General features: G+C 28.1%; 1 protein-coding gene across 2 annotated transcripts in view; it reads right to left on the reverse strand.

Annotated features, from left to right (window-relative positions):
* The window catches only part of LOC100199469 (serine/threonine-protein kinase atr), a 99624-nt gene that overhangs the window by 11298 nt on the left and 69424 nt on the right, over positions 1–18902 (reverse strand). For both annotated transcript variants that reach the window (XM_065790812.1, XM_065790811.1), the window contains exons 24-31: positions 17990–18723; positions 17090–17240; positions 15220–15310; positions 13917–14092; positions 3491–3730; positions 1924–2313; positions 1628–1761; positions 1293–1466 (exon numbers count right to left, since the gene is read on the reverse strand). In XM_065790812.1, coding sequence (XP_065646884.1) covers positions 1293–1466; positions 1628–1761; positions 1924–2313; positions 3491–3730; positions 13917–14092; positions 15220–15310; positions 17090–17240; positions 17990–18723 — 2090 coding nt within the window. The remainder of the gene's footprint in view (positions 1–1292; positions 1467–1627; positions 1762–1923; positions 2314–3490; positions 3731–13916; positions 14093–15219; positions 15311–17089; positions 17241–17989; positions 18724–18902) is intronic.

Below are 18902 nucleotides of genomic sequence, written 5' to 3' on the forward strand. Positions count from 1 at the left end.
AGGCTTTGTATCAAAGATTTGATTGAGGTGATGTAAAAGCTCCTACTTTTGTTAAATCTTATCATTGCACAAGCTGTTGAAAAAATAATAATCTGATGGTGCTAAATTGGGTGAGTAGGGCAAAGAAGGCCACACTTTCCATTCAAGCTCTAAATATAATTGCAACATCAATTTTGTGATGTGAGAATGGACAGAGTTGGTATTGGCAGTTGTTCTTGATCTAGCACTTCTTACTATGGTTTACAAAGTGTACCAACTTTTCATATTTTGTAATGATATGGTCAAGTCAGTTAAATATGCATTAAAAAGACAAGAGATCCATGCAGGTGTTAACGCAATAACTTAGCAATTTAGCTCAAACACCAAGATAGAAGGTCATTTTGTGCAAGTGGTATTCCATAATACCATTTTGTGCAAGTGGTATTCCATAATACCATTTTGTGCAAGTGGTATTCTATAATACTATTTTGTGCAAGTGGTATTCCATAATATCATTTTGTGCATGTGGTATTCCATAATACTATTTTGTACAAGTGGTATTCCATAATACCATAAAAGCATTTAAGTTTGTTAGCTAAGCGCTTAATATTGATAAAAATTTCAAATATATAATCTTAACTAAGGATTTAGTTTCTTTAAACAGCTAAAAAGTTACAAAAGCATTGAAACCAATGCTTTGGTGCCACTTCAGACACCGAACCCTAACCTTTCAAATTAACAGCAGATAAAATGATTAAACTCTTTTTTTAACATGAAATTCCATTGTGTTTATGCTGTATTTCACAAAAAAGAAGAAAAAAAAAGAAAAAAAAGAAAAAGGAAAAGTTAAATAATTATGAAGCTTTTTTTGTTTTGAGGTAAATTACATTAAATAACAGCAAAAACAACGAATAACAACTAAAACAATAAATTGAAGTTAAAACTAAAAATAACAATTAAAACTATGAATAATGCCTAAAATAATGGTTTGATAGTATGCTTAAAATAAGTGAAACTAAAATGAAATTTAAATCTGCATTATAATGATTCCTAACAAGGGGAAAAGCAAAACATCAATGCTTATTAAAGAAATAAAAGTGAAAGTTTAAAAAAGTTTGAAAGTGACACAATTGTAGGGGAAAGCAAACAAATCTATTAAAATGCACATACTTTAAAACGTATTTGCAAAAAGTAAATAAGTTTTCATTTACACGCATATATATTCACAACTATATTCACGACTCATATGACAACAGTACCATGTGCCATTTATGATATATAAATCATATATAAACTTTATTAATATCACTTACCTTCAAGAAGTTTCCAAACAGATGCATTAGGGTGACATATTCTTGAAACTAACTGTGAGAAAGCAGTAAGAAACTGATATGCTGGCAACTGATTAGAAAGATTCAAAATTTCATCATTAATTTTCTGCATTCTATCTTTAAAGTAAGCTTTTTCTGACGATTTTACAGATGCACCTATAAAATAAATAGCTAGTTTTATCTCCATACAATATTCAAACAATCTACTTGTGGTATTTTAATATATTATTTTAATATATTATTTTAATATATTATTTAATATAGTATTTTAATATATTATTTGATAATATTATTACAACAACTAAAATAAAAACAACCTTCAATAGCTTGATTTGCAGCAACTCCAAAGTCTAACCATAGTGTAAGCAACCGAGGCATAGACTGATAGATATACTTATTTCCATAATGCAAAGATTCACCATAATGTTTTATAACAAATTTCAGAAAATCACTTAAATAGAAAATTAAAGCTATTAAAAACTTAATAGTTAAATGAAATAAAATTATAAATAAATAAAAAAAAAAAGGAACAAAAATATATAAATGTTTTTGATAAACCAAAATAAATTTGTTATAAGTTATTTTTTTTATAATAAATATCAAAAATTTAAACTTTTTTCTCATCTTCCTGTCATCCTTCAAGTCATCATCACAGGCATTCATAAGTTTTTCATAATATTTTGCTAAATAAAAATGACCCTTTTCCCAACTACTGAACTCATTTACAGCATCTTTGTACTGCAGCAATACAGCATTGGGTTCATAAGATTCTGTATCTTCCATCCATTTTGCTTTAAGAAGTTTTATTTTTGCATGTAAAAGTTTTTTTTTAAGTTCACTTTGTGACTGAAGAACATCATCCGATTTTTTATGAAGGATAAGTAAAGCTTTGTGTAAATCATTTTGAGAAGAATACCACTTTGCTTTCTCTATAAGTATTTCAATGTTGTTGTTATCACTGACATTTAAAAGAGAACTGTATGCTGTTTGAAATAAACCAGCTCTAAAGTTTAAAGAATGATTTTTAAACAAATAATATGGTTAAAATAATGATAGTACTAAAAATCATTTTATACTATATTTAATATTTTAAAAAATGTCTATTTATATATATATATATATATATATATATATATATATATATATATATATATATATATATATATATATATATATATGTATATATATATATATTTAAAAATATGTATGTATATATGTATGTATATATGTATGTATGTATGTATGCATGCACACATACACACATAAACGCACACTCTCCTAAAATACTTATTTTATTAATTTTGTTTTTATTGAATTTTATTTTGTTCAAAAAACCACACGACAATATTTGTGACAATATTGACCAATAAGTTTATTTTTATTGAGAATGCTTTTGTGGATGCAGCAAAGTTTACATGGATTACAACTGATTTATTTAGTCATAAACATTGCAGAGCATTGATGGCATATTGACTAATTTGGTGCAATGACATGAACACTCATTGACTGAGGCACTGAGGTTGGTTATAAGATATAAAGATATCCTATTATCTTTAATTTTTTTGCAATATTTTAAATAGATATTTGTACGTGATAAAATATCTATTTAAGTTTGTTGAGCAGTTTGAGAGGATTTTAAATCTTGTCAAAAAATCTTCCTCTGCATGACACTAGTATTGTTATTACTCAAATACATTATTAATTCTCTACTTATGGATGGAAAATATATCAATTATGTTGGTAACGAATTCAAACCTTCAAAATGCCTCAAGCTAAACCAAATAAAGGAAATAACTAAAAAATAACTTTAGGAACATTTTGTACAAAAGATTTACGGGGGACGTTGGCCAGCTTCAAAAGTGTCTTGATTTTTATCATATTTATATTTATTTTTCTTATATGTCTCGATATTTATTATACTTAGCAATATCTTAAGAAATTGCTAAGTATAATAAACTTTTTATGGTTAAATAATAATAAACAAATTAATAAATTCTTTATGATTTATGTCCAAAGCTTCTTTATGGTTTATATCCAAATTTTTTAGACATTTTACCATCTGGAAAACAAAAGTATTTTTTTAAAGAATGATTTTATATTTGTAATTATACAAATATAAAATCATTCTTTCAAAAAAAAAAATTAAAAAAAAAAAATTAAAAATCCATCAGAAAACATACTTCCTGGCAATTCGAGAATACATCAACCAGCCAGCATTTTGTTGAGTTTGTTTCTGGTCAAACTCAGGAAGTAGCTGAAGCAAAATTCTTCGCATATTAAGAATTGGCTCTCTAGCTTGAAATGAGGACTCTGTATTCAATAAGCGTTTGTCCCACAGCGATAAAAGATCTTTACTACTTAACTTTTTTTCTTTGAAACATACTGTTGCACAACTTTCAACATCTTCTAGCATGTGAAGTCTAATAAACAAACAAAAAATTATCAGTATTATGTATATATACATACATACGCTTTTGTGTGCTTCTTTATGGTAAAAATATTTGCAATTGATTTTTTTAAAATGTTTTGACATGACTATTTTTAAATAAACTCAATAAGTTAAAATGACCAATATAAGAATTTTATTAAAAAACATATTAAAAAAAAAAAGTAAACAAAAGCAATAAAAAATAAAGAACTAAAAAGCTATAGTAGTTTTTAAAAAGTTATTTAAATTTTTTATTTTAAATCAAAACTTTTTAAAAATAAAATATACTTTTTAATAAAAAATGTTTTATAGTTGTGTTTTTAACTTAGCATCTAAACAACTACGTGAAAGTGAAAATAATAAATACATGCTTATTTAAAACTTAAATCAAAGCTTTATTAATAAACAGTAATAAAAATTTGTTTGTTTAAATTTAAATCACATGACACAAAAATGACACATAACACAAAAATGACGCATGACACAAAAATGACACATGACACAAAAACTTAAAAGCATCAAACTCATTCATTCAAGTTTTATTTTTAATGTTAATTTACCTCCCCAAGGCCCAGAAGGTCACTACAGAGGAGGAGATTACTTAATTGTGGTTATAACCCTCTCTCAACTCTATAACTTCGAAACACGAACCTTGACGAACAAGGCTGCTGCACGGAGAAGTTGAGCGCGGTACTACTAGGGACGTGGTGGGGATCGAACTCGGTACCTTTTGCTTAAAAAGCAAGCGCACCACCAATACACCACTACCGCATTACAAAAATCTTTTTTTATAATTATTTGCTTTCTTGCTGTAAGCTAGTTCAGATTTTAAACATTTTACAAAATAAAAAAAAATGTTTCACAAGGAAGAAGAGAAACAAAGAAAATTTTCAAATATAAAAATAAGAAACACAACACAATAATATTTATAAAATAATAAATTATTTCAATGAAAAAAATAATCCACTATATTAAATCAAATCTTTTTTTAGTGAGTAACAAATAAATAACTCTTTTTTAAATCGCAACCATTTATAAAAAAATATTTGCTGCACATCAACTTGTGTTATAAAAAAAAGTTAAAAGTACATTTTGTGCAAATTTTTGATGCAACCTTTGAACAAGTTTACAAAAAATTTAATTTTTAGTATTAAAAAAAAATGTTTAAGAACTGAAAAAATAATTCCAATAAAAAATAAGACAATTTTTATTTTAAGAATAAATAAAATAAAAATGTTAAATAATATTTAGAATTATTTTTATATAAATTTGACAGTTAAGTTAAACCCAAGCATTAACTTTAATTTTATTAAACTTAAATATTTTTTTAAATCAAAATTAAATTATATATTTATTTTATCAGAATAAAATTATATATTTTTATTAAATTAGTTTTAAATTAAATCATATTATTTTATCAAAATTAAATTATATATTTATTATGATCTTTGAATAATGCTTGAAGTATTAGCGTTTTTCAAGCGAAAAAATCAACCATTACAATAAAATAAAAACTAAAACAAAATAAAATGTCATAATATAAAATAAAGATTATATAAAATAAAATTTAATTATTCAAATTAGGATTGCGATAGAATAAAGCCATCTAACAAGCTGGTGTTGGAACCTGATCATGAGTTAATGCAAGTTTAAGTGCTTCCTAATGAGTTAAATTACAATCTGTTATGCTTAACTTCATTGTTCTTCAATTCTAAAAAGTATCCTCACCCCAGCTGTAAGCTAAATGGATGCTAAGAATTTGTTTACATTTGATGACGTACATTTGCATTTATTAACAAGAGTTATCTCAGTTATTGATAAAGATGTACGATATTTGCTGAATTGACAAGTCAAACAAGAATGAAATTTAATTGATAGAACTAGAGATAAAAGCTCTTTTGAGCAGCCATGATAGTATTTGTAGAAAAGAGAAAGAGATACAACTTTACAACAATGGGAAAGAGGCTCAAGTTTAGCAGATAGAGCAGGTCCAACTACGTTTACAGTGCGTTTTTGGACCTTGTCTAAAAGAGAAAGAGCATCATTAGAAGAACTAGCCCAAATGGGAAAAGATTACTACATCTATCCAACAACATCTGTGAAGTAGTCTAATATCATCTGTACACTTTTGTCCAAGATCATCTGTATTTTTTTTTACTCTAACAACATCTGTCCAATATCATCTGAAAATTCAACGAACCCTAATAACATCTTTAGGAAGATGTAACTACATATGTTAATTCTCCAAGTCCAATAACATCTGAAAGAACTTTCTCCAGATGTTTTTACATCTGAAAAAATTTCTATATGTAACAACATCTGGGTAAAATAATGCATTATTATTTACCAAAATCTATAGATGTAGTTGCACAGATGTTATTACACTTTAATAATTTAAAAGATGTAACAAAATCTGTAGAACCTATAGATGTAGTTGCACAGATGTTGTTATACTTAGAAAATTAAAAAGATGTAACTACATCTGTAATACTCATTTAATTTTTGCACAGATGTTATTAGACATCAATGAAATTTCAAATGTTGTTGGACAGATGTTATTATACTTCATTGCATTTACAAATGTTGTTGGAAAGATATTATTGTACATCATTATATCTACAGGTGTTGTTGGACAGATGTTATTAGACATAGTAAAAACTGATGTTGTTACCCTGACCCGCCCAAACATGACAACAGGATTCCATACAGAGACAAATAAAAGATCAGTAAAGGTAGAGAATGGAATCAGGAGTAAGAAAATGGCGAGCATGTAAAGGAGAAGCAACCATAGCGGATGCTAATTTAGCAATCCATTGTATATATGGTTAACATGAAAGGTCAGTAGTAAATAATAATCCAAGAAAACGTAAAGATGAGGATTGCCATTCATTAATATAGAAATGTCCACAGTATTGTGATAGTTGTTTGCAGTAAATAACTAAGTTTTGTTGGAGTTAAAATTTACAAGCCACTGTGAGCCCCAATCTGATATAGATGTGAGATCAGACTCAAGATCGGCTGTCTGTTCTAAAAAATCAAAAAGAGAAGACTTTTTGTTAAGACAGGAATATAAAGTTGACTCAACTTTATATTCCTGTCTTGACAAAAAGTCAATCAATAAAAAGAGCTATTTTAGATGTAAGGTTGTCAGGAAGATCATTAATGCAAATATGAAACTTCTGGGGTACCTTGAGGTACCCCAGAAGTTGAAGAAGTGGAAGAAGAATGTTGGCCTTTGAGGATGACTTTAGCAAAGTGGTTAGAAAGAAATAATTTGATAATCTCAAAAACTGTCCCAGATACACCATATGAAACAAGCTTATGGAGAAGACTAACATACCAAACAAACATCAGTCACAGCAGTTAGCAAGCAAACCATATTGATTGTCTGACAGTAAGTATTTGACTCAAGATGGGATGTAAGAAATTTGTTGATCAAAGACTCAAAGACCTTGCTAATAAAAGAAAGAAGACTGATTGAACGATAATTGGAGGGGTTAGAATGTTTACCTAATTTTTTGAAAATTGGAACAACAGATGCTATTTTCCAGCAGGCAGGAAAACAAGACTCAGTCAAACACTAATTTAAACACTAATAACTAAAGCACTTATTAAATAGTTTAGAGAGAATTAAAGAGAGTTCTGGAGAACACTTTTGTAAGACTATGACAGGAATGTTGTCTGGACCAAAAGCCCTAGTAGAGTTTAATTGAGATATGACTTTAGCAACAGAAGCTGGAGTGATTTGAATGTCTAACAATTGGTTAAGCCATTTAATAGGAGTGGAAGCAAGAGAATGGCCATAAGATCCAAGAGTCAAATTATAAGTTGTTCTTTGCAAATGGTTCTGTCTTATCCTTGGGAGAGGTAATAAGATCATTCCCATGAATGAAAGATGGAATGTTAGACCACTCTTGTTAATAAGGCTGTTGAAGATTTTCCCAAAGTCTCTAGAGCCTAACTTCTGAGATAAGATACAAGATTTAGTGAACTGAGATTAATGGAGATTAGCATCAGACAGCACCAATAACAATTAGCTGTTTGTTATTATCTAGAGAGTTTATCTTCTAAAAAAGATAAAAAAATGATTACGATTAGATATAGCAGCTGCACAAGAAGATAAAAACCATAAAGAATAAAGCTTGACTTGGACCCAACAAGAAGGAATAAAAGCATCCATTCCTGCCTGAATCAAGGAGGTTACATAGGAGGTGCATTAATCAGTTGAGAGAGGAAAGACACCAACCCATAGACTGCCATGAAGAAAATCTCAAAAAGAATCCCAGTTAGCTTTAGGGTAGTAGTAAGTAGTGCGATGATAAGGTGAGTAAGAAAAAGAAGTACAAAATAAAAGATTTAAAGAGATTATTGCATGGTCAGAACTATCTAAGGGAAAAAGGGAAAAACTGAATACAAGCTAAGATCAGAGACAAGACATAAATCAAGGAGTGAAGGTAAATGATTAGGAATGTCAAGAAAATGAGTCACAAAGTTATGTATCTGAGGAAAAGATTGAGAAATGCAGAAATTATAGGCTTTAGTGGCAGCAGGGTCAGTGGTGTTAGAGCCAAGCCATTCAGTGTGATGAGTATTAAAGTCACCAATAACAATAATATTTGCAGAGTGATAAAGAGAGAGAGAGCATGTTCAATTTGATCAGAAATTACATCCAAAAGAGTGCAGCCTGGGGAAGAAGGAGAACAATAAAGAACAAAGAAAAAGGTGATAGAGTGAAGAGGTGCTTAGAGGAAGCACATAAAAGAATGGTCAAAAGATTCAAATCTGATTTCACCACAAATAGGTGAGTTAATATGTATGTATACTCCTAAGCCAAGCATGTGACTATTGAAGTCTTTTCGAATCAAAGGATAGTACCTATCATCAATGAGATCTGAAGGAGTAGCAGAACTTAAATTAGTCTCACTAACAACAAGCAAGTCTGGTGAATTTTGCAAGAGGTAAAATTCAACTGATGGAAGGTTGCTTTGTAGATAATGGGTATTTGCAAAAGATATTAAAACAGTTAGAGGGGATGGTTTTTATTTATTTGTAAAAGAATATTTGTAAAAGATATTTATTAAAACAGTTAGTGGGGATGGTTTTTATTTATTTATTTAGAACCATTAAGCTGAGTTTTAGAGCTGTACACTTAATAGGAGATAACAGGATGAGTTACATAGCCACTATCAAGAAGGCACAAACAAAAGCCTATGAGAAGAGTCAAGAAGAGTCAGCATTAATCATCCTAGGCAAAAAAAAATGTAAAACAGGTTTACAAATATGCCAGCCTAATAGATGCAAAATCGGGCCAAGAGCCCCAAGGAAGGAGAATTTTAGCTGGATGCAGTTAACATCTGGCAAAGATGAGCATTTTTATTAAGACATTATCTCTAGTCTTTACTCAACCAAGAGGCCCAAGGAAGAGGATTTTGAAGTCAAATTTTGTTTCTCCTAGCCTTTGCCTAAAAAAGCACACCCTACAAGGCAGCTGAGCTTGGGGCATGTAGTACTGGGTTGCATGATACCAGTAGCAGGGTGATTGTGATGATCCTGAAGCTAAACTGACCTGAAAGATCATATCAGGTTCAGGTCTTAACAATCTGTTGTTGCCAAATGCATGAGGTCTTAACAATTTGTTGTTGCCAAATGCAAAAATAAGATGTGATCAAACATTTTAAGCAAGATTAAGACACTATGTTTCAGTTCAAATCAAATGCAACAAGTTGATAAATCGTCTTTGAGAAAAATATTGTTAGAAGCAAGTGACATTATTGAATCTAGATTTGACAAGTTTTGAATTTATTGATGGTGGTGCACTGTTACCTTGTGTACATTGGATAAAGAGGATTTGAAAAAATTTGGCAATTTGGCAACAACATATTTAACATATATCAGGAATCTACCAATCTGCTATTATAATTTTTGATGGCTATGAAAGATAACAAATTAATTAAATGATCATATAAGAAGATATATCTAACAATATAAACATAAAAGAAAATATGTTGTTCCATATTCACAAAAAGATTTTTTGTCAAACGCTTATTGTTGTTAGAGCTATCAAAACATTTAAATATAGTCACAGTTGCTGATGACACAGATATTGCAGTCATGTACTTGTTCATTGCAAAATAAAATTCTTTAATATAATATTTTTACAAGAAAATGGTAAAAAATATCGGAGTAATAAAGATTCCAAATCTAATGTTGGAAGCATAAAAGACAATTTACTCTTTATTCATGCTTGGTATGGATCTGCAATATTTTGAAACAGAAAAGAATCTATAAGTTATTATTGGTCAAATCAATCTAAAGTTGGTGAAAATTCAATAAAAAAATTTACAAAGTTGTATAGTGGAAGCAACAATAAAACCTTAACAAAGCTTAGGTTAGTTTATTATTATATTTACCTAATGACAAGGACACAACAAGAGTTTTTAAGTTTGCGAGACTTTTATAAAATCGAGATAACATTAATTGAACTTATGTAGTGGAAACTTAGGGGCCTAAAAAGATGCTTCCAACCAAAAGAGCAGCGCATTTCCATGGACTTTGTGCATATTCAACAAACTCACATCTGATATGACAACAAGCAGCCACTATTTAAGTTCAAAGATAAGAAAAGTTAAAAAGCAAGAAAATGATGGGAAAAAAATTTCCAACTCTATAAATCAATAAAACAAAAAGGAGAGAATTCTAAAGGATTGGTAAAGAAAAAAACCAGACCAGACTGAATAAAACTTTTTTGAGCATGAAAGAACAGTTACAGTAAAAGAATGTAACTTTACTAAATAATCAGTCACACAGGATTCAAAGTCACAAGTCTTTAATCAACAAATTTCTAGCATCCCATCTAAGGTCAAATAAATTACTGTTAGACAATCAACACAGTTTTTGATCTTCTTGCCCTATAGCTGACTTGCTAACTTCTGTGACTGAAAGATTTTATAGCGCACTAAATGGAGGCGAGGCTAGGGCTCTTGGTCTTGACATATCTAAAGCTTTTAATAAGTTTACTTCTCCATAAGCTTGCTTCTCTTTTAGACAAGGTCCAAAAATGCATTGTAAACATAGTTGGACCTGCTTTATCTGCCAAGCTTGAGCTTCTCTCCCATCATTGTAAAGTTGCATCTCTTTCTCTTTTCTACAAATACATTCATGGTCACTGCTCAAAGGAGTTCTCAACTCTAGTTCTATCTACCACAACTTAATCTTGCTTGACTCATCATTCAACAAAGCCACATCCTTTTACTGTTTCTGACCCTGCACACTATAAAAACTTTTATTTGTCTAGTTTTTTCCCTGAACTTTAACCCTATACGTTTTCATGATCCGTACAACCTACAATTTTTTAAGTCTTCTGTCAACCGTTTTCTTACTTTTGAACTATATTCTTTGTTTTCTAGTGAATCCTAATTTAATAGTGGTTGGTTGCACCCTTGTTTGGGATGAACTTCAATTAAAAAAAAAAATTTGTTAAATAATATATTTACTCAGGAAATGTTGCAGACAACATCCTTAAATCAAATTTTGATATTTTTAAAAACATTCTCTAAGACAGCTAAACTCTCTTTTAAAAGCATTCTCTAAGACAGCTAAAAAGCATTCAAAAATATATAAATAGATTTCATGTGCATATAAATACTCCTTCTATCAACTTATGGTGAACAAATTAACTTAGCTTTCTATTAACTAGTTTTCTGTTCTGATAAGCTAAGACCATTAAAAAATCCAACATCTGTGATGTAATACAAAGACAACTAACACAAAGTAATGTAACACAAAGACAAAGATGTTTTTGTATTGCTTATTTGTCAGAGAATGTTTGAATTGCAAAATAAACTTTTTGACTTTTAGTAAATACTTCCAAACTCTAAATCATTAAACAAAAACAAACAAACAAACCCAGATTAAAAACCTTTTCAATCCAACTGCCATCAATAAAGCTTGAAACTGCAAAGTCTAGTTTTTTATTTGTGTGAAGCCTAATAATAGCCTTACTTGTAAGCTAGAAGTTGAAGCAGATCAAAGCAAGTTTTGATTGCAAATCATGCATTTTAAAAATTTTCCACACTTTTTGCAAGTTATTTCAATTTAAACCTTATTTCTATCCTCTTTGAGATTTACATTCACAATGGCAACTGCTAACAATAAGCCAATATTTTACTTTTGCTTTTTCTACATCCTAACAAGGCTTACAGGACAGCAGTGTACATTTTGTATTATATATAATGATTACAACTGAAAACTTATCCTGCATACCTCCTCACAACAGTGTTTGTTTAAAAAAAGTGCACACAAACAAATGAAGTTTCCTTGGTATAGTTTTGGCATAGAAAGTACTGGTTTTTCTCTTAATAATTATATAATACAATTATATATAATATTATATAAATTGTATACAATATTATATAAATTATATACAATATTATATAAATTATATACAATATTATATAATTTAATGATACTATATAATACAAATATATTTTATAATTATATAATAATGGTTACTCTTTAATAGTTTTTACTTTAACAGTTTTATATGATTTTAATAATTGTTAAATAATAATTTTTGTTAATACATTGTGAATTACTTGCACATCCCACTTTACCCACACTTGTCCCACTTAACACTAATTTTACAGTTCCTCTAAAATCAAAAAAATATGCGATTTATTATAATTTAACTTATTTATTACTGTCAATCTTAGGGAGTCAGTGTCCAAAATAATACTTTATTTGTTAAAACTTGTTTGGTTTAGTTCATACATTATAGTTCATTAACTATTTTTTAAACTTAGTAGAGCTGCTTAGGTAACTGTAGATTTTTTTATCAATGAATTTTATTAACTTTTTCTGTAAGTTATAGAAACCTGAATCTTTGTGACACCTCTGCATTTTAGAGCTAAATGGTGTTAGCTAAATTTCAGAAAATTTCTTATACAGAAGATAAGTTTGGGGCCAACACAATGTTTATTGTTTCACAGTGTACTTGCCCAGCATTTTATCTAAAGCACCATCTTTCTGAGTCTTTATACAAACTGACCAGGTAAAGAACAACATTTACCTGACAGGGATAATCTGTTGGTTTTCCTGTGTAATGCTGAAATTGTAGCGGGTAAGCAGTTGATGCATCACAAGCACAAAAAACCTTGATTCAATGTTTAAAAGGTTGAGATGATATATACTGTATGAACTTAGTATGACCTCTATATGAAAACAATTGTTTATTGATGGTGATTTATTTATTGTTTATTTTTATCATTGATTGTAGTTTATTTAAAAAAAAAGTTGTTTTTCTGTATATGTTAAGAAGAGAAAAACACATTTTTTTCCTCACAAAAAATACATTTTTATTTGGGATATGCTTTTCAGAACCTACGAAAATACTTTTTTGTGAACATTATAATCATACCTTGCTAGGGAAACTTTGATTGTGTTCACTTTTTTAAAACATAACTACTTTTATGGGGAGGTGGTGCCTGTGTAATAATTTTTGAATAATATATATACTACCAGCAGCATATTATTTTTTTCAAAACAAATTATAGCCAAACAACAATGTTTGAAATTTTTAATCAATTTTTATTTGACTTAATTATTTGAATTATTTTTTTTATTTGATTACTTGAATTAATTTTATAACTAATTATTTACAATCTGTTAATATTTCTCAATCTGTTCATATTTCTCAAGTTGCCATTATTTACATGTGCCATCTGTTCATATTTCTCAAACTATTTTTCTTTTAAATTTTATGATCTTTCGACCTGATGTACAAATTATAACTAAACTTGTTGAACACAAGTTTAATTATAACTCATGCAAAATTTTTATTTGGAAGTTTTTTACCCCACAACTCACAATCTTCAAATTTAAAACAAAAATTTTTGTGCTTCAAAGAGCAACCATAAACACAACTAAAAAATTTAAATCGCAAAGAAAAATTTGGTACTTACATTATTAAAAGATGCTCAGTATTACTCAAATACTGAGCATCTTTTTATATATACTGAGGATCGCAGCAAATATAATAAAGCAAATATTCTTATATACTTAGCAGCAAATATTTTGTAAACACAGAAAATATAATAAATAAAGCAAACAAAATAGATTGTATATAATTCTTTAAACCATAAAATGTTAACATAGATGATTTAATTACTGAATAAACATACCGAACAATGGATTTGTAAGCTCGTTGATATCCTCCTGATTCAAGGCTAGCACTTCTTAGACAATTCATTTGTTCATTTCTTACTGCAATAATATTTACATTAAACTCGTCACAAGTATTATTTTTTAAACACAATAGTAGATTGCTTAGTGATAAGCTCCAGTTCTTGTTGTTTTCCTAAAAGTTTCTAAGTATTTTAGAGTTTATTCTTAATTCATTATAACTAAAATTTAGAATATACAAATTTAAAGACATTAATAGATTTCCTAATTGCCAAAAAAAAAAAAGTTTTTTTAAAAACTAGCCTGCAATAAAAGTATGTATTAACAAGCCTCGGCAGAAGTAAATGAGCGCGAGAGCAGAAAAAAGCTCTCCTAAAACGAACATGGGTAGCTATGTGAGCTGCTCCTCTAAACAGTTTCTTAAAAGAGGTTTTGGTTTTTGCACAAACTATCTGTTTATACATTTAAAAAATTGCTTATTAAATACAAAATTTGGTTTTATACTTGTTACAAGCTTATGTTTGTAACGTTAATTTTACAAGAATATATACACAACAACTGTAGTTTATTGGGCTGTGAAAAAAATTCTTTAGACAAGTTGTAATTGGGTTTTCACATTTGCATCCAGTTATTTATTAAAAACATTATTTATTTGATAAAAAGTTTGACAAAGAGTTATAAAAGCTTTTTACTGCTTATAAAAAATATTCCATATTTTCTTATTGTAATAGAATTTTAAGAAATATTACAACAATTAAAAATTCCACAATAAAAGTGAATAATGTATTAAAGTAATTAATTTATAAAATATATAACTCATTACATAAAATAAAAAATATTATGCAATAATTTAGAGTGTAATAATTTTATATTTATCAGTTATTATATTTATTAGTATCTAATCTAATCAAAAACATTTGCATTCCAATTGGCGCTGTTTTTTAATTTTTCTTTTTTTTTTATAACAAACATGTCTTTTAAAAAGCATTATAGTTTATTATGCAATTATTTTATTTTTTATAAAAATGACTCTGTATTTTTCATTTTGATTACAATGATAATTATACTATTAAGAGAAAAACCATACTTTTGTAAGAGCTTTAAATTGCTTCTGTAAACCATTTTAGGGGAGAGTGGGGCTAATGGAGTCAAAGCACTCGCTTCCTGACAAGGCCTGTATTAGCAACTGATTGCATAAAAAATAAATCTATTCTAATACTTACTTAATACTAGTCTAATATTCTATTGCCTAGTAGGGACAAGATGTATTTAAGATAATTAAAACACATAAAAAAACCCTACTTGAGGTAATGTTTTTTCTAATGAATCCCACTGACCCAGCCTCCATGATATTTCTGCTTGATAAGGAATTAGATCTGTTTTCCATTCTGGTCTAAATAAAAAAACAACAACTATGATATTATTAAGAATAATTTACAAAGATATTTCCTAAACAAACCAAAAACTCATATTCCCTGCTATATTAAAGTGTTTAGGAAACTAAACAGATTCAATATCGTGCAGCTTGCACTAAATAACTAATAAACCATAGAAGAAGTTTGTTTAATAGAAGTTGTTTAACTTGGTTTTAAAGTTGTTTAACTTGGTTTTAAAGTTGTTTGACTTGGTTTTAAAGTTGTTTAACTTGGTTTTAAAGTTGTTCAACTTGGTTTTAAAGCTGATATAATTGTTTCTAATTTGTTTAAACTTAATAACTAAATAACTTTTTTGAATTAACAAAAAAGATACATCACTTAATATATTGTGAATACAGCAACAACAAATTCAATAGAATTGTGTGAGTAGATAGAATGGTGTCAGTTTTCAGAACTAGAATATTAGATTGTGATAAAAAAAATATGTAAGGGAGAACTTGCACCCATGATCCATATGCACCTCTGATCATATAATGCTCCACACTTATTAAAGACAACTGATAAACAGGGTGTTATAAATATTGATTTGACAAATTTAGTTATGTTTTGGTAAGAGAATACACCATTTAGTAAAAAAATATACTGTTAATTTAAAAAGCTTTATTTTAACAGCAACAATTATGTTTGTGTTGAGTAATTTTGCTGAACTGTCCATTAAAAAGATATTTAAGAAAATTTCAATTAAACCCCATAACAACTTGTTAGCCTTACTTTTTATTATGCAAATTTTTAGCAACAAAAATTAAACATCTTTTTCAGACTATCAATTAAAATCTTCAAAATTTTTATGACACATTGTCAACAAGTACCTAAGTTGCAAAAAAGTTCGAAAAATGCAGGAGAACTTTATGATTCTTAGTTACGCATGATAAAATTATCTAAATTATTTACAAAACCAACAAGAAACAGCTTGGGATAAGCAACTACTTTTAATTGCTATACAGTTTATAAATTTCATCAATCTAAGAAAGTTTTGTCCGCAACATGTTTCAATTGCAAAATAATTATAATGTAAATGAGACAATCAAATGATATTTATATATAAAAGTTGATGTTATTTATTATAATTATACCAGATTTGTATTTACAAGCACTTATTAATGCAAGTTTTGCAAAAATAAAGTCTGACTTTGTTAGAAGCAACTTAAACAGATGAAACTTTGGGAAAAATTTATTTAAAGACTCTACTTTATGTATAAACATACTTGTTAAAAACTTATAAATAACTTGTAGAGGTCATGGAGTCATGGTCTGGTCTTGGTCATGGTCTGGTCCTAAATCTTTATTAAGGGCACAATATTAATAGTTTTTATTTTTTTAATTTTAAAATTTTAAAACTTTTAGATACTGCAATTCAATTAAAACAAAATAGTAGTGATCTAAAAATCACTATTAAACAATTTTATTTTTAATGCCCACAAGAGTGGTTCCACACTTGTGTGGTTTCCGCACTAATCTGCAGACCAGTACTGAGTATTTTTATTGAGATACAACTACTACAAAGATTACCGAACTTTATAAGCTGTGCTAACTCCAAACTTAAAGAGTCTCACCAGTTCATATATAGAATCAACTCAACAACATATTTATGACGAATATTCGATAAATATTTATAAATGAAAATGATAAATGATAATAAATTATAAATTATAAATGATATATATATAAATTTTTTTTGTAATAAAAAAATGGTTACAGTTAAATAAAAACGTTAAAAGTAAATTTAACATTTTTACCTTTTCTCTATTAACCCATTAACATCCATTAAACCATTATATAATTGGCCTAAACCAATCAAACATTGAAGTAGCCCTTTGTGATGTTTGACATTATTTGGCTCGGTTTGAATAGCTCGTTCATAGCAAGCAACAGCATCACGAAGATTTCCTATGAATGTTTAACAACAACATTTAAATACAATCATATTCTTTACATATTTAAAAATTATTTTATGATTTTGGTGTTTCTCATAATAACAATTTTTAAAATCTTATTATTATATAATATTTGTAACATAGTTTTAAAACAAGATGCCATTTTACAATTGACTTGTTTTTCATATCAGGACTAATTATTTTTATTATGGCAGAAAGCACTAGGAATATTACCATTCAAATAAACATGAGTTTCATACTAAAGTTTTCTATCTCTTTATTAAGCTCTTAGGCCACTATGGCTAAGAAACCATGCCTGTCTCTTATAAATACAAAATTAAGTACACCTAATTGTAGCTGATTTGGTTAGTGAATGCAGCAATAAAAAATATTTTTCCTCCAACACAAATGTGGAAAAATATTGCTATTCATTCACTAATTTTAATAAACATCTTTAATCAACAACTTTTTTTAAAAAATCATAATAATATCTTTATTATTATGATTGTTATTATTATTTATTATAACAAAAGTTGCTATTTATTATAAAAAATTATAGCTGAAAACAGAAAAAGATAGAGCTATATATAAAATAAGTAGGAAAGAAAATTAAAATTTTTTTTTACTGCACCTCACTTCTTTAAAAGCATGTACACTTTAGATCTTAAAACATAAGTACCTTAATTATCATAAAACAAAAAAACAATAAAAACAAAAAGCAAAAAAAAAGATGCAAAAAAATGAAAAACTAAATAAAATTACCAGAGCTTTCATGTTCTACTATTTGTTCTTGCAGTGTTGTATTCCTTTTTCTTGTATCTGCAACACCAGTGACACCATCTGGTTCATCAAGAGCAAAATATAAACGTTGTAAAAACTCTAAATGGTTCTCCAAACTATTTTTCGCTACTTCAATGTATTGTTCATAATACATTAATGACCGAGACAAAGCATTGCAATAAAATGAGCTTCTTGCAAGAATATCTTTGGGAATACTATAAATAAACTGTTTAATTTCTTGAGTGTCATTTTGAGATGAATCTTTAGAAATATGCTTTGCACTCCAATGATTCAGATAATCCATAATAGAATACACTGTATTGGTACACGCCTTTATAAACTCTGTTACAGAGCTTTCACTGTTTGCAGAGGCCAATACAGCCATAAATTCATCTCGAACTAAACCTTCATTTTTTAAAAGAACAACTTGAATTACTACATGTGGGAGGAGAAAAAGTGCTACTTTCAAATCATGTTTTATAATTGACATGCAAGACATAAACACTCTACAACTTGTCTTTCCAAGTGAATAAATTAGCCGGTTAGTCCAATTACATACCCAATCAACATAAGAACTTCCTTTTGTGCTTTGATATAGAGGCGTAGAATGTTTAGACCAGTTGTAATTTGTACTGTTAACATATTTTGAAAAGAGATGAGGATAAAGAAGTTCTTGAATAGATTTTGAAAATCTTTCCCATAGACGATATCCAGGTCTATATTAAACAAATTTATAACTGTTATAGAAATTTTTTTTGAAGAATTGAAAGAAGAAAAATATGTCATTAGGGCATATGAAGGTAAGGCCTGCAGTAAGTGACTCTACTTATGGAGATGGCACCAAAATACTAAATCAAAACCACAAATAACTAAACAGAACTAATCAACTTTGTTT

This window comes from Hydra vulgaris, chromosome 02, assembly GCF_038396675.1.
Source record: "Hydra vulgaris chromosome 02, alternate assembly HydraT2T_AEP".
NCBI classification, from domain to species: Eukaryota; Metazoa; Cnidaria; class Hydrozoa; order Anthoathecata; family Hydridae; genus Hydra; species Hydra vulgaris.